Here is a 20,344-nt window from a genome sequence, read left to right as displayed (position 1 = left end):
GCAGTGGAATTGTTCAACCCCATTCAGAGTTCCCAATTTTGGTGTATTGTCTAGACAGTGTAGCTTTAGATGGTGTGACAGTATGGCTCTTTGTCATGGTTTTCATTTGATGGATCAGTTATGCTCTTTCATGATCCATTTACTAGATATAATAAGAGCTGTTGAGATCCCTCATTTCAGATTTTTTTTTTTTTTTACTGGATAGTTAACATCAAAGAGCAACAGTAACCCAAAGTAAAAATGTAATTAAGCGGGTCTGAACAAAGTCTTACAAACTGCCTATTCAACAATATTTATAGATATACTCTTTGCCTCCAGCTGAATGTTAGAGTCACATCTTAGTAACCATGGACGTGACCAGATGGAGACAACACAAGCTGTTTTTGCTCTTTGCTCAATGTTGAAACTAACCTATCCAATAGAATGGTACATATATCTAGATTGCCGTGTTATGCCTGTGTGAGTGACACTTTTTCTTACTGTACCTCTAGCATATAACTCATGAGAAGGTTTGATAAAATAAACCATAGTGCATGGTAGTTTGGAGTATAGACAGTTTTTCTTTTCTTTAAAGAGAGATATGTGAATATTATCAGTAAGCCCTACTGCATTCGCAGCCTCCTCGAATCAGTCTTTAACATTTGGTTTAGTGTTGGCTATTAAATGGTGCGATCAGCTACGCTGGCCAGTGTAAAATATGGTGGCTATAAATCTTATGAAATATAATAGTAGTTATTACACCATGATTGTTTTTATAACCATTGCAGAGTAGGTGATTTGTCTAGGGGAACACAGCCATCCTCTCCAGAAGACACATTCAGTGCACCTTTTGTCCACAATATGTAACAACAATTCTGATTAATTTCTAGTTACTTTTCCACCGTAAACCCCTTATCATGTTTGTCCCGCTCAGCGGCATAAAATTTAACAAGTACACTAACACTATGACACAAGGTCAAGCGAGAGAGACATGAGAAAATGAGGCGTTTTGTGAATATCTACAGAATAATGAGGGATCTAATAATAAAATGCATGCTCTAAAAAATATACGTCCTCTATATAATGTAATAAACTTTTCGCAAACTGCTCAGTTGCCAAGGCAACAAAGATTAGCCCGGCAGCTTCCACATCCTGTCATTTTTTTTCTGAATACTAGCTGGTAATATTAGGATTTATTAACAATGTGTCACATTGATAAGGATAAATTGCATGTTTTACGCCGGGCATGTAAGTCTTCCCTAAAATGAGATCCTCTTTATCAACTTAGCAATATAATATGATGTGATTACCAGAAAATTAAAGCCATTTGTCATAAAGGAGGTGACATATCAAAACACTCAATAGGAAAGAAATTGACTTCTAAATGCATTTCTATTATTTCCATTGTACATACATTCAGGGGTAATGCTGCGATATCATTTCACGCTCAAGAGAATGACACTGGTTATTGGGACAATAAGAGTCGCTCCATGACATAATGATACAGTGATTTTTTTTGTCAAAATATTTTAGAATAATGTATTTATTTTAATATATTTTTTTAAAATGTTAATCTTTTTAAACAAATTGGTTGCCTATTAAAAGAGCTTGTATTTGCTTTTAGTCATATAGCTGTTTGCAACTTGTTTTATATTTTAAATTCCCAATTTAACCAAAAGAACAAAATAGTAACTTTTAATGCTTGGAGCGTTTGTATTTTTTATTTTTTTTTAACATGAGCAGAAACCTCAAAGTCTTGTTAATGCCTATGTCAAATGAATATATTACTTAAAATTATAGAACATGAATTATATAACATGAAATTGTTTTTGAAAAATTGCCTTCAGTTGTGCATATTTAAAGGACATCTGTAGTGCAATATAACTTATCCCCCATCCAAAGAATAGGGGATAAGTTATATATTGTGGGGGGTCCGAATGCTGGGGGCCGCAGCAGTATGCTGGAAAGGGGGAGTTCCATCAATGCATAATGCGTAGGCCAACACGCCCCCTCCATGTACCCCTTAGAGATACATGGAGGGGATTTGTCTGCCACGGCTTTCTGCTGGGGACGACACTGAACTCCCTGCAGACTGCCACGGCCCATCCGCCGGGACCCTCCATGATCTATAACTTATCCCTATTCTTCTGAGAGGGGATAAATGATATTACACTACAGATTTCCTTTAAGGAATTCTCTAATATTAAGCTATTAGCCAGATTGACATCCACAAATACAAAAAGGCACAAAGGGCCCACAAAAGCCGCTGCTTGCAATCCCACCCTAAAATTTTAAGGATATTTTTTTTTATCAACTGGTGTCAGAAATTTAAACAGATTTGTAGATTACTTCTACGTTAAAATCTTAATCCTTCCAGCACTTCTCAGCTGCTGTATACTACAGAGGAAGATGTATAGGTCTTCTCTTTCTGACCACACTGCTCTCTGCTGACACCTTTGTCCATTTCAGGAACTATCCAGAGCAGGATAGGTTTGCTATAAGCATTTGCTCAGCAAAGAGCACTGTGGTCAGACAGAAAAGAACTTCCTGTTGAGCATACAGCAGCTGATAAATACTGAAAGGATTAAGATTTTTGAATAGAAGTTATTTACAGATTTGTTGATTCTGGAACCAGCTAATGAAAAAAAAAAAAAAAAATGTTTTCCACCGTAGTCCTTTAACTTTTACTTTTGTGTATTGAAAGTAAATACTACAAAGTGTGAAGTGTATATACACGTGACCTATACCTCATCAGTGGTGGTTTAGAGTTACGATTATGAATGGCAGTTCCATATACATTGCTGCAACTGTTTAAATGTATCTCTCCCCCCTCCCAAAACATGTTTTATTCTAACAGGAATATAATCACAGGTCAGGAGCACATCTATATTTGACCTTAACTGGTGATGTTCCTTTTGGAATAAAGCATGTTGGGAGGCAATAGTTTAGAATTTTATTTATAAATCTGTATATACTATTCCCACTTTGTAGTATTTATTATAAAACTATAACAATAGTTAGATTTTAGGTTTTTTAGGTTAGTGTGGGTCCTTCAAGCCTTTTTGTGATTGTGGATGTGAAACAAATGTGCTGCACCCATGCCTAAGACATGTTGTTGTTTTTTCTGGAATACCCAGATTGTTCTATTTTCAAGCAGTAGCCAACCTGTTAATGAAGAAGAGTGGACATGGAGAAATCAAATAAACCATATACATATATTTCACCTTACTGTGTGTCAACAGAATACTTAATGAGTAGAGATGAAGTAGCTTTTATCACCCTGACCCCTAAATGGGGACAATGTGCCCCCTGATGCCCAGGGAATTACTCCCCTGTAGCCATCAAATAGCTTCAGCTCATAAAGAGAGAAATTCAGGTAATTGCTTGATAGTGTTGCTCTCGAATATTCGAATTTCAAATATTGGCAGTGAATATTGATATTCGCGAATTCACGAATATTACGAATTTCACGCTAAAAATTTGCTATTATGAATATTCGTCTTTTTTTTAAACTGTTTTAAAAATTGAGCACATTGTAGGGATCTCCTTCGACTGATAAATGCAATGCTTGTATCATTGAAGACCCAGGGATGAGACAACGAGGCGAAAGGTTTATGCATGCAAATATTCTATGAAATTCCGCCCTACTTATGCCTGTGAGCCAATGAGAGTTCTGCAAGCACAGTTGTCAGAGCTTAGCAACGTCCCTAGCAACCAATAGAAACTTGCTGGCACAACCAGTATATAACATCACTCCCCACCAGCATTCCTTTGCAGATTCACATGGGGGTTTAGAGAGGAGAGTGTTTCTGTGCTTTTGCTTGCATCCTTTGTGCCTTGCATCCTGTGACAACCAATTGCTTTTTTTTAAAGCAGAAGAGAACCCAATTGTTTTTTTTTAAACAGAAGAAGCACAACTGATAACACAGTGATAACTCTGAGTACAGATATTGTAGTTGATGTGAACTGCAGTCCTATGTAACACCACAGATAACACTGTGATAACTCTCTGAGTACAGATAATGTAGTAGATGTGACCTGCAGTCCTATGTAATACCACAGATAACAGTGATTACTCTGAGTACATATAATGTATAGATGTGACCTGCAGTCCTATGTAACACAACAGATTACACAGTGATAACTCTTTGAGTACAGATAATGTAGTAGATGTGACCTGCAGTCCTATGTAACACCACATATAACACAGTGATAACTCTATGAGTACAGATAATGTAGCAGATGTGACCTGCAGTCCTATGTAATACCACAGTGCTCCAAAGTGAGAGCGCTATGCACATTTGAGAACTAAATTAGGGAGTTGCATAGGGGTGGACATAGGGGTATTGTACGCTAGTGATTCCCAAACAGGGTGCCTCCAGCTGTTGCTAAACTCCCAGCATGCCTGGACAGTCAATGGCTGTCCGGTAATACTGGGGAGTTGTTTTGCAACAGCTGGAGGCTCCGTTTAGGAAACAGTGCCGTACTAGACGTTTTAAATTTTTATTGGGGGAGGGGGGCTGTGTAGGGGTATGTGTATATGTAGTGTTTTTTTACTTTTTATTTTGTGTTAGTGTAGTGTAATGTAGTGTAATTTTTAGGGTACAGTCACACGGGCGGGGGTTCACAGTAGATTCCCGCTGAGAGTTTGAGCTGCAGCGCACATTTTGCTTCAGCTACAAACACACTGTAAGCCCCTGCCCATGTGAATGTACCCTGTACATTCACATTGGGGGAGAGGGGGGGGGGATGCAGGGAGTTGCATGCAGGGAGTTGTAGTTTAGCAACAGCTGGAGGCGCAATGGTTGCGAAACACTGAGAGTTTGTTACCTAACTCCAGGGTGCCTCCAGCTTTTGCAAAACTACAACTCCCAGCAGGCTTGGTCTGTCAGTGCATGCTGGGATTTGTAGTTTTGCAACAGCTGGAGACACACTGTTTGGGAAACACTGCTATCTGATCTTATATCATAACTTTTAAACTAGTCTAAAATGCAGTTTAATATAATGAAATAACAGTGGTGACATTACTTACACAAATCAGCAGTTTTTCCTCACTTGGTGAAAAGTTACTCCCCACCATCTTCGCTTCGCAGGGCAGCTGAAAATCGTGACGCGAAAAGCAACTGGCAAAGATCCAGGAAATGATCTCCGTTCTCGCATGATGTCATAGCGCGCATGCGCAGATGAGCGAAATTTCGCAATGGAAAAAAACCCTCACGAATATTCGAATTTCACGAATATGGGACGAATATTCGTCCTCATATTCGCGAAATATCGCGAATTCGAATATGGCATATTCCGCTCATCACTATTGCTTGATACTAGAATATTTATTGGCCTTCATAGGCCATGTTACTAAATATCTGACCACATCTAATGAGGAAAACCTCAAACTGACCAAGTATGACTTAAGTTCAAGATATAAATGCAAGTTCTGTGTGTTCATAAGTTAGTAGAAAAACTACAGACCTTTACTGTACCCATCAAAATCAATAGATTCTAATGACTTTTAATGAAAGAAAAGTCTCTATCATGGGTTTAGAGGGCAGTGATCAGCCAAAAATGTATCTGTGAAGCTTTCTTGCATAAGTGTAGGTACGCAGTTATAGTGTTGAGGGTGAATATTCGAAATGCAAATTTTTACCACGAATATCGGCACTGCGCGATTTCGAGAATATTTAGAATATAGTGATTTGAGATGAGCGCATTTTTGAAAAAATTTGATTTGTCCGATTCGGCCAATTTTCAAAATTTTTTGGTTTGGTCCGATTTTATTTGTGGCGAATCTGTATTAAAAATGGCTATTTTTGGCCTACAGAGAGCCTCAAAAGGGGTGTAGAACACTTTACTTTGCTGTAACACACATAGGGTATGTGCTGGGTTAGTGAAATAATTACTGTTGAGCGACATAGGCCAATTTTGGAATTCGCAATATTTCGCAAATATGTGGACGAATATTCATCATATATTCGCTAAATTCGCATATTCGTAACATTCCCGTTTTATTTTCGAATATGCGAAAATTTGCATATCCGAAAATTCGCATATGCAACAATTAGCATACGCGAAAATACGCACATGCGAAAATTAGCATATGCGAAAATTAGTATATGCGAAAATTAGCATTAGCAAAAATTTGCATATGCGAAAATTAGCTTATGCTAATTTTCGCATATCCGAAAATTCGTACGCCAGTCTCACACAGTAGTATTAGAGCCTTCTTTACACCACACAAGCTGGAAGCAGAGAGGGATGATCACTGTGATGTGTACTGTGAAAAAGATAATTAAAAAAATACGAATTTTTTTGTAATATAGTGCTATAGTCCCGAATATTCGCGAATATGCAATATTCGCGAATAGAATTCGCATCGCGAATATTCGCGAGCAACACTAGAAATAATACTGTTATTCAGTATGGCACGCAGATTAGAGGTGTCGCTATTAGAATCACTGTCGCAGAGTGGCACAATGACAGAGCCTGGAGGTGGCATCAGTATGAGGACACCATATAGTGGCTGAATGACCCAGCCTGGAGGTGGCAACAGCCTGACGAGACCATAGGGCCTCACAATTGATAAGATTAAAGATATTTTTTAACATTTAAATACATTTAAAAAAAAAAGTTTTATTTAATGTGTCAGCAGCATAAGGAGACCCCATGGTGGTACAGTGACACAGCCTGTAGTTGGCGTCAGCATGAGGAGACAATATAGTGGCTGAATGACACAGCCTGGAGTTGGCGGCAGCAAGAGCAGACCATATAGTGGCTGAATGACACAACCTGGAGTTGGCGGCAGCATGAGGAGACCATATAGTTGCAGAATGAGACAGCCTTTAGATGGCAGCAGCATGAATAGAACATATGGTGGCAGTATATGGAGACAGCCAGGAGGTGGCATCAGCAGCATCAGGAGTTCTGAAAGTGACGCGGTGACATTATAGTGTGGTGGGTGGCATTACCAGTACCGGGCGACGAAGGTGGGTGAATAAAGGGGAACTTGGCATCAGATGTGTGGCATCAGGCGGGTGGCAGGATCAGAATAGTAGCTGAGGCAGATTGGCAGAAGAAAACGGTCTCTTTTGTAAAACTGTTATTGTTCACAAGTAAGTATTGAGGATATGCATTACATAAAACTTAACTTTTAATAATATGCTTAGGATAAAATATATGGACAGAACATGTTTTTTTTTTTAAATCAAACAAAAGGAAAGGTGTGCAAAAACACCATGTGCCACCTACACCACCAAGTATTGATGTGATGCAAAGACCTCTAAAAGGTGGAAGGGAACAACGTATGGTCCATTGTAACCGGTGGGGGTAAAAACTTCCCCTGCAAGGCCCTACTCACACATTATTAATTCCCTTCTTGGCAAGTGTTACTCGCCCTAAAAAGGGTGGCCCCACACAGGAACCTCTCCCTATTTCCACCAGCAAACACTGCCATTTCCCAGGGTTTTTAGGTGGACATAGGGATTGGTGTCTGTGTGGGGCCGCCCTTTTAAAGACGAGTAACACTTTCCGCAAAAAACACCATGTGCCACCTACACCACTGTCACGATTCGGCAGGCTGGAGGTGGATCCTCTGTGTCAGAGAGGGTTTGGCGTGGACCGTGTCGGTGGACCGGTTCTAAGTAGCTACTGGTTTTCACCAGAGCCCGCCGCAAAGCGGGATGGTCTTGCAGCGGCGGTAGCAACCAGGTCGTATCCACCGGCAACGGCTCAACCTCTCTGACTGCTGAGATAGGCATGGTACAAGGGATAAGGCAAGAGCAAGGTCGGACGTAGCAGAAGGTTGGGGCAGGCAGCAAGGATCGTAGTCAGGGGCAACGGCAGGAGGTCTGGAACACAGGCTAGGAACACACAAGGAAAGGCTTTCTCTGGCACAAGGGCAACAAGATCCGGCAAGGGAGTGCAGGGGAAGTGAGGTATAAGTAGGGAGTGCACAGGTGGAAACTAATCAAGGTGATTGGGCCAGGCACCAATCATTGGTGCACTGGCCCTTTAAGTCTCAGAGAGCTGGCGCGCGCGCGCCCTAGAGAGCGGAGCCGCGCGCGCCAGCACATGACAGCAGGGGACCGGGACGGGTAAGTGACTTGGGATGCGATTCGCGAGCGGGCGCGTCCCGCTGTGCGAATCGCATCCCCAACGGCCATGTCAGTGCAGCGCTCCCGGTTAGCGGGACTGACCGGGGCGCTGCAGGGAGAGAGACGCCGTGAGCGCTCCGGGGAGGAGCGGGGACCCGGAGCGCTCGGCGTAACAACCACCAAGTATTGATGTAATGCAAAGACATCTAAAAGGTGGAAGGGAACACATTATGGTCCATTGTAACTGGTGGGGTAAAAACATCCCCTGTAAGGCCCTACTCTCGCATTATTTCCCTTCTTGGCAAGTGTTACTTGCCCTAAAAAGGGCAGCCCCACACAGGAACCTCTCCCTATTTTCACCTCTACAAACACTGCCATTTCCCAGGGTTTTTAGGTGGACATAGGGATTGGTGTCTGTGTGGGGCCGCCCTTTTAAAGACGAGTAACACTTTCCTCGAAAAGGTTGAAGGGAACAACGTATTGTCCATTGTAGCAGGTAAGGGTAAAAAATTCCTCTGTAAGGCCCTAATCTCGACCTGTTACTTCCCATCTTGGAAAGTGTTACTCGCCCTAAAAAGGGCAGCCCCACACAGAAAACTCTCCCTATTTCCACCTAATAACCCTGGGAAATGGCAGTGTTTGTAGAGGTGAAAATAGGGAGAGGTTCCTGTGTGGGGCTGCCCTTTTTAGGGCAAGTAACACTTGCCAAGAAGGGAAATAATGCGAGAGTAGGGCCTTACAGGGGATGTTTTTACCCCACCAGTTACAATGGACCATAATGTGTTCCCTTCCACCTTTTAGATGTCTTTGCATTACATCAATACTTGGTGGTTGTTACGCCGAGCGCTCCGGGTCCCCGCTCCTCCCCGGAGCGCTCACGGCGTCTCTCTCCCTGCAGCGCCCCGGTCAGTCCCGCTAACCGGGAGCGCTGCACTGACATGGCCGTTGGGGATGCGATTCGCACAGCGGGACGCGCCCGCTCGCGAATCGCATCCCAAGTCACTTACCCGTCCCGGTCCCCTGCTGTCATGTGCTGGCGCGCGCGGCTCCGCTCTCTAGGGCGCGCGCGCGCCAGCTCTCTGAGACTTAAAGGGCCAGTGCACCAATGATTGGTGCCTGGCCCAATCACCTTGATTAGTTTCCACCTGTGCACTCCCTACTTATACCTCACTTCCCCTGCACTCCCTTGCCGGATCTTGTTGCCCTTGTGCCAGAGAAAGCCTTTCCTTGTGTGTTCCTAGCCTGTGTTCCAGACCTCCTGCCGTTGCCCCTGACTACGATCCTTGCTGCCTGCCCCAACCTTCTGCTACGTCCGACCTTGCTCTTGCCTTATCCCTTGTACCATGCCTATCTCAGCAGTCAGAGAGGTTGAGCCGTTGCCGGTGGATACGACCTGGTTGCTACCGCCGCTGCAAGACCATCCCGCTTTGCGGCGGGCTCTGGTGAAAACCAGTAGCTACTTAGAACCGGTCCACCGACACGGTCCACGCCAAACCCTCTCTGACACAGAGGATCCACCTCCAGCCTGCCGAATCGTGACAGTGGTGTAGGTGGCACATGGTGTTTTTTGCACACCTTTCCTTTTGTTTGATTTAAAAAAAATTTGGGTACATATATTTTAAAAGTTAAGTTTTAGCTAATGTATATCTTCAATACTTACTTGTGGTCTGATGCCAAGGAATGTCTGTAACAGGGAAGCAGCGCCTTAAAAATGTTTTGCACTATCCATATTTATGAAGTGTTGGTGTGGCACCATGGTGAATCTACTCTGAAGCATCAGGCATTGGTGGGTGAAAATACTGACTGATCCATGCCTGATTCATCTTCACAAAGGTCAGTCTCTCCACATTTTTCATGGACAGATGAGTTCTTCTTGGGGTGACTATGGCCCCTACTACACTAAACACCCGCTCTGATGGCTCACTACTGGCCAGGCAGGACAGCTTTTCCAGGGCAAACTAGTTGCGGCCAAAAATTAAGTTTGGCTGCCCAGAAGTCCAGCGAATCTTCAAGGTGTGTTGGCATGGTCAGGTCAAGGTGTGCCACCACCTGCTGGTTCAGATCCTGCTCCAGGTCTACCTGCTGCTGATGAGTTGCTTCACTATGTGGGTGTAGACTCAGGCTGCTGCTGATGGAGCTGGTACTGCTCCTGCCACCCCACCCCTCCCCAGCAGCCATGGCAGTGGAAGGTGAGCGCAGAGGGTCCCCCCGAGTCAGACCTGCGAGAGGATGGAGATAGGCATCGGCCAACTGACTATGTAGGATTTCTCTGTAGTAGGTCAGTAAAAAAGGCCGCCATTTTGTGCCGGTAGTGAGGGTTTAATAAGATGGAGAGCCAGAAGTTAACCCACTGCCGAATTGTTACAATGGTCACTACGCAAGCAAGTGAACATGCATTGTGCCACTTGTGCAAGTGACTCGGAGGGACTTCCTGCCTCCATTTCGACTGCATACTGCCACGATGTGTCTGAGTCCTCTGTCTCGCCTTCCTCATAACCCTCTAGCTCCTTTAGCTGCTCCTGCTCCTCCTCTCCTGTCAGATGACTAGAAAAACCACACTTCTCACAAAACCTAAACTGTGCTCCACTGTCGACTTCCTCTTCCAGTTCAGCCCCCACAGCGCTCATGGGGCCATGAGATGTAGGCGCCACGTCTCCAGTGCCCCGACTAGCCATTGTTTCCAACACATGTTGTAGTAAATGAAGCAGTGGAATGACGTTGTTCATCCCGTAATCCTGGCAACTGACTAATAATGTGGTTTCCTCAAAGGACCTGAGCAAAACGGCAGGTGTCACATTGGTTGACATTGAAGTTACACAGGGGAGTCCCCCTATCCGCTTGGTTCATCAAGAAATTGTTGATGGATTTTCTCTGTTCATACAGTTGGTCCAATATATGGAGGTGTCGCAAATCAAACTATTTTGGGGTATACCGTTCTGACGCTGCAGCTCAAGGAGGGTGTGCTTTGCGGTGTACGAGTGGCTGAAGTGCATGTAAAGTTTCCTTCCCATTGTTAGGATGTCCTGCAGATGGGGGGGAACACTTCAGGAACTGCTTGACAGCCAGATTGAACACATGTGCCATGTAGGGTGCATGTCTCAGGCATCCTTGTCGCAGCTCAGACAAGATGTTCTTCCCATTGTCGGTCACCATGATTCCCATTTCCAGTTTTTGTGGAGTAAGCCAGGATTCAATTTCTTGATGAATTACGTTTAGCAGTTCCTCCCCTGTGCGACTCTGTTCGCCAAGGCAAACCATGTGAATAACTTTGTGACACTGCTGTGCCCTGCACACATGGTATGCTGAAGGGGCACTGAAACTTGCCCGTGCAGTAGAGGCTGAGGACACGGTGGAGGATGAGGAGGCTGAGTAGCACACTGTCACAGGACCAACAGCCTGAGAGTGTGGAGGCGGAAGCGGCGTGACCTGTCCAAGTTGCTGTTGTGGCTGTGCAGGAACCACATTCACCCAGTTGGCCGTAAAGGACATGTATTTTCCCTGCCCATAGTTACAGCTCCACACATCGGTGCTGCCGAGCACTTTGGTACACACCGACAGGCTCAAGGACTGGCCCACCTTCTGTTCCACAAAATTGTGCAGGGCTGGTACTGCCTTCTTTGCAAAGAAATGATGGCTTGGGACTCTCCACCTCGGCTCGGCACAAGCCATCAGTTCTCTGAAAGGAGCATAGTCCACCATTTGAAAAGGGAAGGACTGCTGCACCAGCAACTTTGACGCATACTGTTGTCTCTCGGACATGGCTTCGCCGATGGATTGCTGGCAGAATGACTGTCTCAAAGGAGGAGCAGGAGCATCTGGAGTGACAGAAGATGGGTATGATAAACAGCTCCCTTCTGCTGAGGTCGTGGAGCTTTGACCGGATGAAAGAGGGAGCGGCATGCTACTGGGTGATGCAGCAGGCTGGACCACCTCAATGGTTCTCCCAGGCTGCTTTATGGTGACGCTGCGTATGTTGACACAGGGCCATGGTGCCAACATTGGGACCCTGTCCAAACTTCACTTTCTGCTGACACATGTTGCATGTGGCCAGTTTAACATCCTCTGGATGCTTGAAGAAAAACTGCTACACCGCCGAGTAGCTGATATTCCCACCAACAGTCTGCTCTGATTGACTGCTACCAACTCCAGGAACTTCTGTTCCACTCCCTCACGGAAGGTAGGCTACCGCAAAGCAGGTGGTCTACCCCAGGCACGTTTGGCTCCAGAATTTCCAATTCTGCCACCATGCTGACAGCCAACCATGTTACAACCTTGCTGGCTCAGCTGCTTCTTCATGGGCAACCTGCAACTCTCTTCTCCTGACTACGATGACGCCCCTTCTGCACCCAGCTCCCAAGTGCGATTGGCTTCATCATCATCGAGTTGTGTCTGCACGTCACTGATGTCCTCCTCAGGTTCCTTAACAGTGTCTGCTTAAGGAGCCTGAATGCTCACAACACCACCTCCCACTCCACTCTCCTCATCACTACTTGCCCGCCTAGTGGAGGAAGCGGCAGATGTCTCCTCCACTTCTTGGCTATGCAATAGCTGCTGACTGTCCTCTAGTATATCGTCCTTACTAATAGTGGAGCTGAACCCACAGCATAAGATACTTGGGTGAGGGAACTGCATAGGACAGAGGCAGTGGGAGGACAGGCACTGCTCCCGGGCCATGCCAACTAAGGGTTATGTCTGAGGAATCCAACGACAGTTGACTGGGGGTATCAGATGTCACTTGTGATGAAGTGGATGACCGTGTTAACCAATCGATGACGACAAATGGGTTCCTGGTCGAGACACGACCGCTAGCTGATACCGGGAGCTCAGACTTCTCGCTGCGACTCCTGCTGCCCCTCACCCGTAATCTGCTGCAACCTCTGCCTGATGAATTTAGGCTTCTGCTACTCCTATGTGCATGTCCTGGCACTTCTCTGCCTGACATACTTAGTGCGTATATGAGGGGAGTACAATATGCTCCACTATGCTTAAAACAGTGTTTGTCTACAACAATAGCAGGTGTGTACTTTTGCCTGGCCTTTCACAGTATCTAGGCCCTTAAGATTTTAACAGAAACAAAATGGTACACCACTTAGGTGTACGCATGTGGTATGCACATACGAGGGGACGATAATGCACTCCAGTACGCTTAAAACACCACGTAGATGTACGTATGTGGTATACACTTATGAGGGAAGGACAATGCACTCAAGTATGCTTTAAACAGTATGTGTCTACAACACCAGCAGGTGTGTACTTTTGCTTGGCCTTTCACAGTATCTAGGCCCTTAAGACTTTAACAGGAACAAAATGGGACACCACTTAGGTGTACGCATGTGGTATGCACATATGAGGGGAGGATAATGCACTCCAGTACACTTTAAACAGTATTTGTCTACAACACCAGCAGGTGTGTACTTTTGGCTGACCTTTCACAGTAGGTCCTAAAGACTTTACCAAGAACAAAATGGTACACCACTTAGATGTACGCACAGGTTACACTTAATAGAGGACAATATGCTTTTAGTGCGCTGTTCACCCTAACTGGCTGGCTACTATTAGCTTTTCAGTTGTTGTACACACTAGTGATGAGTGGCAGGGGCAATATTCGAATTAGTGATATTTCGTGAATATAATGACGATTATTCGTATCATGTTTGCAAAATTCGAATATTCGCAAATTTTTTTCAATGCTAAATTGTGCATGGAGAATTTGCATAAAAATATGAATGTGAAAAAAAACTATTACGAATAGATAGCACTATATTCAAATTATTTGCAAAATCGTGAAGTGCCGATATTCGCGATAAAAATTGGCATTACAAATATCCGTGCTCAACACTAGTACACACCACTGCTGCAGCACACAGTTGCTCTGTACTACCCCCAAAATTGAACTTTCTCTCTCAATCTCACTCCCTTCCCTATCAATGTTTTTAGGCAGGATTTGGGCTCGAGGTGAATCGCTGCTGTGAAAAAGCTTTTCTGTGCAACACACTGCTCTTTGTCCCTCTCTGCAATAGAACTCTGATGTGACTGGGAGGTGAATTGCTGCTGTAAAAATGCTTTTCTGTGCAACACACTCTGCTCTCTGTCCCTTTCTCTCTGCAATAGAATGCTGATGTGACTGGGAGGGGAATTACTGCTTTAAAAATGTTTTTCTGTGCAACACACACTCCTGTCTGTCCCTCTGTCTCTGGAATAGAACGCTGATGTGACTGGCCACAAGATGGCTGCTGATTATATAGGGCTGTGACATCACAGGGGTGATTGGCTGCTGATCCCGCTGACCCTTGTTCCTGCCTTCCCAGGATTCCTTGGCGCATGTCCTCACATGTGGATCCGCCATTTTAGATGCTCTGGAGCCTGGACCGCACTAAATGGAGTTTAATGAAGCGCTTTGTGCAATCTTAGCATTTGTTGCGAATCACATTTTTCCTGAAATGCGTAATGAATTTGGATTAGTTAGATTGGATTCACTCATCCCTAATAGTGATATATATTTGTAATGACGAATATTCTTTTCGAATATGCAAATATGCGAATATGCAAATATTCAGGAATATCGGCACTTCCAGTCAGAGGACACTGATCCCTCCCTTCTTTTAGGTGAAAGATATAATCATGCATGCGCACTATGCGAATTTCATTACAAATTTTTGCATGAAAAAAAAGAGAACAAACATAGTGAATATGCAAATTTCGCAAACATAGGAAGAATATTCGTCCACATATTCGCAAAATATAGCGAATTCGAATATGGCCCCTGCCGCTCATCACTACTCAGTTATTCTAAGTTGCCATAATATGTGCTAATGGACCATTCGACATATTTTATTATCATATTCTATGTGCAGCATTGTTAAACAAAAATAAAAAATGTATGTTAAAACAATACCTAAATATATTTCTAATTCATTCATATTGAAGTATCATTTATAGTAAGAAATAGGTTTTGTCCACAGAACTAAAATGTAAAGGCACTGAAAAGTAATTTATTTCCTGGAAAATTACAGATGATTGCTGGGTAAAGTAAAACATTCTGCTTCTATGTATAATCAATGGAGTACTGAAGTCTCTGATTCTTTCATAGTAGTACAACAGTTTTAAGTTACACAAGGTACAGTACAGTGACGTAATCCAGCACAGTAAGGCTAGGTTTACACTTACGAAGCCAGTGCCAACTGAATCAGATGGTGGTAGGACTACATAAACGGCAATGCCTGCAGAGTGGATTACGCCAAAAGAATGGACAAGACCATTCTTTTGGCAGTGGAATTTCAGCAGCAGAATATCCATCGATAAAATTCCATAGTGCCAGCAATGGGACTTTGCTGCACCAGAATCTTGTAGCTGAATTTTTGGTATGGGAGCCCACAAGATATGTTGTAAAGGTGCCTATCGGGCAGTTTAGCTGTCATTAAGGCTCTAAATTACCATGATTGCTATTAAACACAGCACTTATGGGGTTAATGGGATTAATATGATTGCTGATGTTCACCATTGGCTGTGAATACAAATCTGCTGAGAGCAGTTGCAAGACCAGCTCCTGCGCTCGCGCCGTAGAATGCAGCTCAGGATGTAAAAGTGTCTCCTAAAGCGTTAATTACCAGGGCACCATTGTCGTTTAGGGGTTAAAGGCGTTATGCAAAAGGCTCCTTTGAGTAATAAAGGAGAATATAAATATGGGAATGAAATACAATAATTTTGTCTCCATCTAGGTCAGTAACGCTACTTTTCATCCTGCTACTCATATGTTTTGTCATCAGAATTGTTTCCTATTTGACACTTACATATAGTCCTGCATAAAGGAAGTATCATACATATTTATTATACAAAGCTGACCCAGGAATGCCATGCAGAAACAAAGAGTCCCATTGCTTCATTATAACTATTGGTGTGAGTCTCAGCAAACAGATCCCCACTGCTCACAACGTCTGACATGTCTCTATAACTGTATTATGTTTTTTTTTTTTACCGTGCTGTCTGACAATTACTGATTCTATCAGTTGTTTGACTAAGGTGATGTCATTCTATTTGTTGTCAACAAGGCTGGACATCTTTCTTTGATCCCATTATACATACTGTACATATCTGAAATGATGAGTAAAAACACAGGTACATCAAGTCCCACCATGTTGTTCCAGAGGAAGGCAAAAACCCACATAAATCGTTTTTTTATTGAAAAGAAAACTATTAATTTACAGACAACATAACACAAATAATCCACGTTTATCTGTATGAGCATAAAACCTGTTGAAGTGCACAGTATAGACTACAAGCATGGGCATAACCTTATCAAAGATTCTGTGGTTTGAGATAGAGAGTTATCTAACTGCATGTTGTATAAGATTTCACAATCTCTAAAAAAAAGTCTTCTATGTATTGTTGATTGATGGGTTGCTGTTGAGAAGGTGGTGATTACTGGGAAAAAGGTTTATTTATACTACAGAGCTAGAATATGAGTGGCTTGTGTAGGATAGAACAGGAGCAAAGATGCCGCTTGCTTCCTGGAAAGACCTAGCATGACTCATGGTGCTCAGGCTACAGCTCCATTATTGACCACCTGAAGAGGCTAAAAAGGAAGCAAAGGGCTATAGGTAGTACCAGAAACTTCAATATGTAAAAGAAGAGTGCCCTTTCTAACAACACAATAAATAAAAGTATGACCTGTTTTAGTTTAATATAGATTCAGTTGTTCAGCTCTGTAGGGCCCGGCATAAGACAGAAACAGATCCAATTCTTTGAAAAACGGAAAGTCTATGCTCAACTTTAACCTGGAATAGCTTTCATACATTAGGCTACACCTTTCATCCTTTGAGTTCTATGTCCTCTACTTTCTGAAAGGGCAAAAATCATAGAACATTTTGCATTTTGCATTGCTGTAACACGTGTGACATGCAGATTACAGGCGTAGCTATTAGAATCACTGCTGCAGAGCGGCACAATGACAGAGTCTGGATGTGGCAGCAGTTTCGGGAGACTATATGGCATGAAATCACAGGGCTGACTGGCTGCTGATAGGCTGCATGCCGCCATATGATTCAGGGTGATCCCGCCTACCCGCCTTCCCAGACTTCCTTGCCTCATGTAGCCACCATTTTAGCCTTCGGCCCACACAAAATGTAATGAATGAAGCTATTCATTTCCACGAAACACGAGGAAATTCGGATTAATTCTGAATAGATTTTTTCATGAAATCCATAACGAATTCAGCTTTGTCAGCTTCGATTCGCCAATCTCTAGTTTTCAGCATACAGTGAAGTTTATTAAAAGAGTCGGGTTGCCGATACATAGATGGACAATGGGCCGTTTCATGCTATCTTTAGTGCTTCCTCATGACCTCTCAGACAGGTCATGAGGAAGCACTGAAGATAGCATGAAACGGCCCGTTTGCCATCTCTGTTTCGGCGACCCGACTGTTTTTATAAACTTCACTGTATGCTGAGAACAAATGAGTGCCATCCTCTATTTTTCTGTTGTGACACTCTTTGTTATGTTCTTGGCAAAGGATTCATAAAGTTTCAAGTCATTTTTGTATCATATTAAGAGTTAATTTCAACACATAATTACTAGAGCTATTTCCCAGTCCATACAGTGAAGCTTATTTCACGATCTCCGTAGCTGAGAATTGAATAAATAAATAAAAATACGGGCTCTCCTTATCTTAGTAAACCATTTTTTTTTAAATCCTTACATTTTTTTATTACATATTCTATTACATATTACTGTTGCAAAATAGTTTACAAATATAACATTTTTAGTGTAAAGAATGGAAAGAGGGAAGAAATATTTTTTTAAGTCTGCTTTCCATTGATTGATTTATTGATTCCATACATGTTCATTGTCTTTTACTTTGGATCCATTTATCATTTGCTTTTTCCATTTATAATAACAATTTAGAGTTATCAATATATGGTTGTAACGCATGAATTGAAATATTTTGCTATATAATACATCGGCTAACCTGTAGTTTATTTATTGTGATACCTGGAATGTTTTTGCATTTCATTTTTCCCTTCAACGCTGGTTTAACAATTGCAATTCATGGACAGATTGAGACATTTCTCGCAGAATGTTCTCCAGTATTAATGTATTCACCTTGTTTTACATTCATATAATTTCATTTTGTTGAAAGTTTTTTTTATAAATAAGCCACAATTATGGTGTAAAAATATTAAGTTTATGTTTCCTGTCTTTGAAAATGTACAAAATATTTTTCCGATAAACTAAAAAAAATGTATTCAGGTTGAAATTGGTCAAAATAGCGTGAAATAACACTTTGTAAACATGTCCTTGTACAAACTGTAGATGGCACTTTAGAAACTAGTTATGTAAGAAGTGATTTAGCTGGTAACGTCAGCATAATTGTCCATTCTGCATGACAAGGAAACAAAAATTATTATGTTTTTAATTTAATTTCTGATGTTAGCCTACATCCATTAGTCATTGCGTTATCTTACTACATTCTATTTCTTTCTTTTTCCTTTCTTTTTTTGCAGTTGTTCATATAGAACGAGAAGAAAAGCATGAAAAATTGCAAGTCAAAACTATATCAAGACGTAAGAAAACTCAAAAACATAGATGATCAATCATTTAGTAGTAATTTCTTTAATGTGTTAGGAAATGCATGCAGGGTTACATATGTAAATGAATGTATGTTTAACAATGAATGATTCTTGAAGAGACGCATTTGTTTGAAGCCACTTTAACTATTACCGGTACTTTAGAGAATTACGATATAAGCTGTTCCCTACTAAAATGCTATTTTTGCTCCCTTTATAAATTGGTATTATTTTCAATAATACATCCGCAAGGCTACATAGAGATCAATGTATCCATTTACATGCCACATTCTTTATCATCCCTTGAGAATTCTGGAAGGAAGCGATCCCTTAAAAACAAGATAGCTTGAATGTGTTGTCTACTTTGGTTTGCTAATGATGAACTGATCACCGGGTATCCCAGAGATGGGACTCTCTATATTGAGCTGTAATATGTAAAGTATCCTGCAGAATGTGTTCTATTCCCTTGCATTGCACCATAGGTTGAATGAAGCATTAGGCTAGGTTCACATATATCAGACATCCGGCATAGTTTCCCTCCGGCGTGCACCGGAAGGAAACTGATGATAGAACTGACCCATTAATTTCAATGGGACAGTTCACAATCATTCTGCGTCTCAGTTTTGATGCCAGATGGTTGGACACCGGTTGGACATGGGCACCTGTCTGCCATGCAGAAACAATGGACGATTCGATCAATTTGCCAAATGAAAAAAATAAAAGTCGATTCGATCTGAATAAATTCTCGGCAATTTTATATTAGTAATGTATTTTTATAATGTGTTTAATAAAGTGTGTGTGTTTCACTTTTTTCCTCTATTTAAAATTTTTTTTTTAGGTAGTACTACTACTCTCACCATGATGGGAGTAGTACCTGTGCTAATAGACAGATCGCCCCTGTTGTCACTCCTGACAACTACTGTGAGCATCCTGTATAATGTATAGATGCGGGAGGCCGGCCGCTTTTCTCTGGTCCGTCTGTAGTATATGACATATATATACCTATTATTCATATTTCCCGCAGAGAGCTGTGAGTGGCTGGAGCCATCTGGCCAACCACAGCTCTCTGCGGGAAATATAGTTACATAGTTACATAGTTAGTACGGTCGAAAAAAGACATATGTCCATCAAGTTCAACCAGGGAATTAAGGGGTAGGGGTGTGGCGCGATATTGGGGAAGGGATGGGATTTTATATGTCTTCATAAGCATTAATGTTATTTTGTTCCAGGAATGTATCTAATCCTGTTTTAAAGCTGTTAATTTTTCCTGCTGTGACCAGTTCCTGAGGTAGACTGTTCCATAAGTTCACAGTTCTCATGGTAAAGAAGGCGTGTCGCCCCTTGAGACTAAACTTTTTCTTCTCCAGACAGAGGGAGTGCCCCCTCGTCCTTTGGGGGGGGTTAACCTGGAACAGTTTTTCTCCATTTTTTTTGTACGGGCCATTAATATACTTATATACGTTTATCATATCCCCCCTTAAACGTCTCTTCTCAAGACTAAACAATTGTAACTCCTTTAATCGCTCCTCATAGCTAAGATGTTCCATGCCCCATATTAGTTTAGTCGCGCGTCTCTGCACCCTTTCCAGCTCCACAGTGTCCCTTTTATGTACAGGCGACCAAAACTGAACTGCATATTCCAGGTGAGGCCGTACCAATGCTTTATAAAGGGGGAGTATTATGTCCCTGTCCCTTGAGTCCATGCCTCTTTTGATA

The 20,344-nt window shown here is 42.5% G+C and overlaps 1 protein-coding gene across 1 annotated transcript in view; it reads left to right on the top strand.

Moving 5' to 3' along the window:
- The window catches only part of TRDN (triadin), a 408,805-nt gene that overhangs the window by 39,555 nt on the left and 348,906 nt on the right, over positions 1-20,344 (top strand). Inside the window, exon 4 of the mRNA XM_056563602.1 lies at positions 18,566-18,625. Coding sequence (XP_056419577.1) covers positions 18,566-18,625 — 60 coding nt within the window. The remainder of the gene's footprint in view (positions 1-18,565; positions 18,626-20,344) is intronic.

This window comes from Hyla sarda, chromosome 3, assembly GCF_029499605.1.
Source record: "Hyla sarda isolate aHylSar1 chromosome 3, aHylSar1.hap1, whole genome shotgun sequence".
NCBI lineage: Eukaryota > Metazoa > Chordata > Amphibia > Anura > Hylidae > Hyla > Hyla sarda.
Note: the sequence above shows the minus strand (reverse complement) of the source record. Positions and strands in the feature narration are given on the sequence as shown.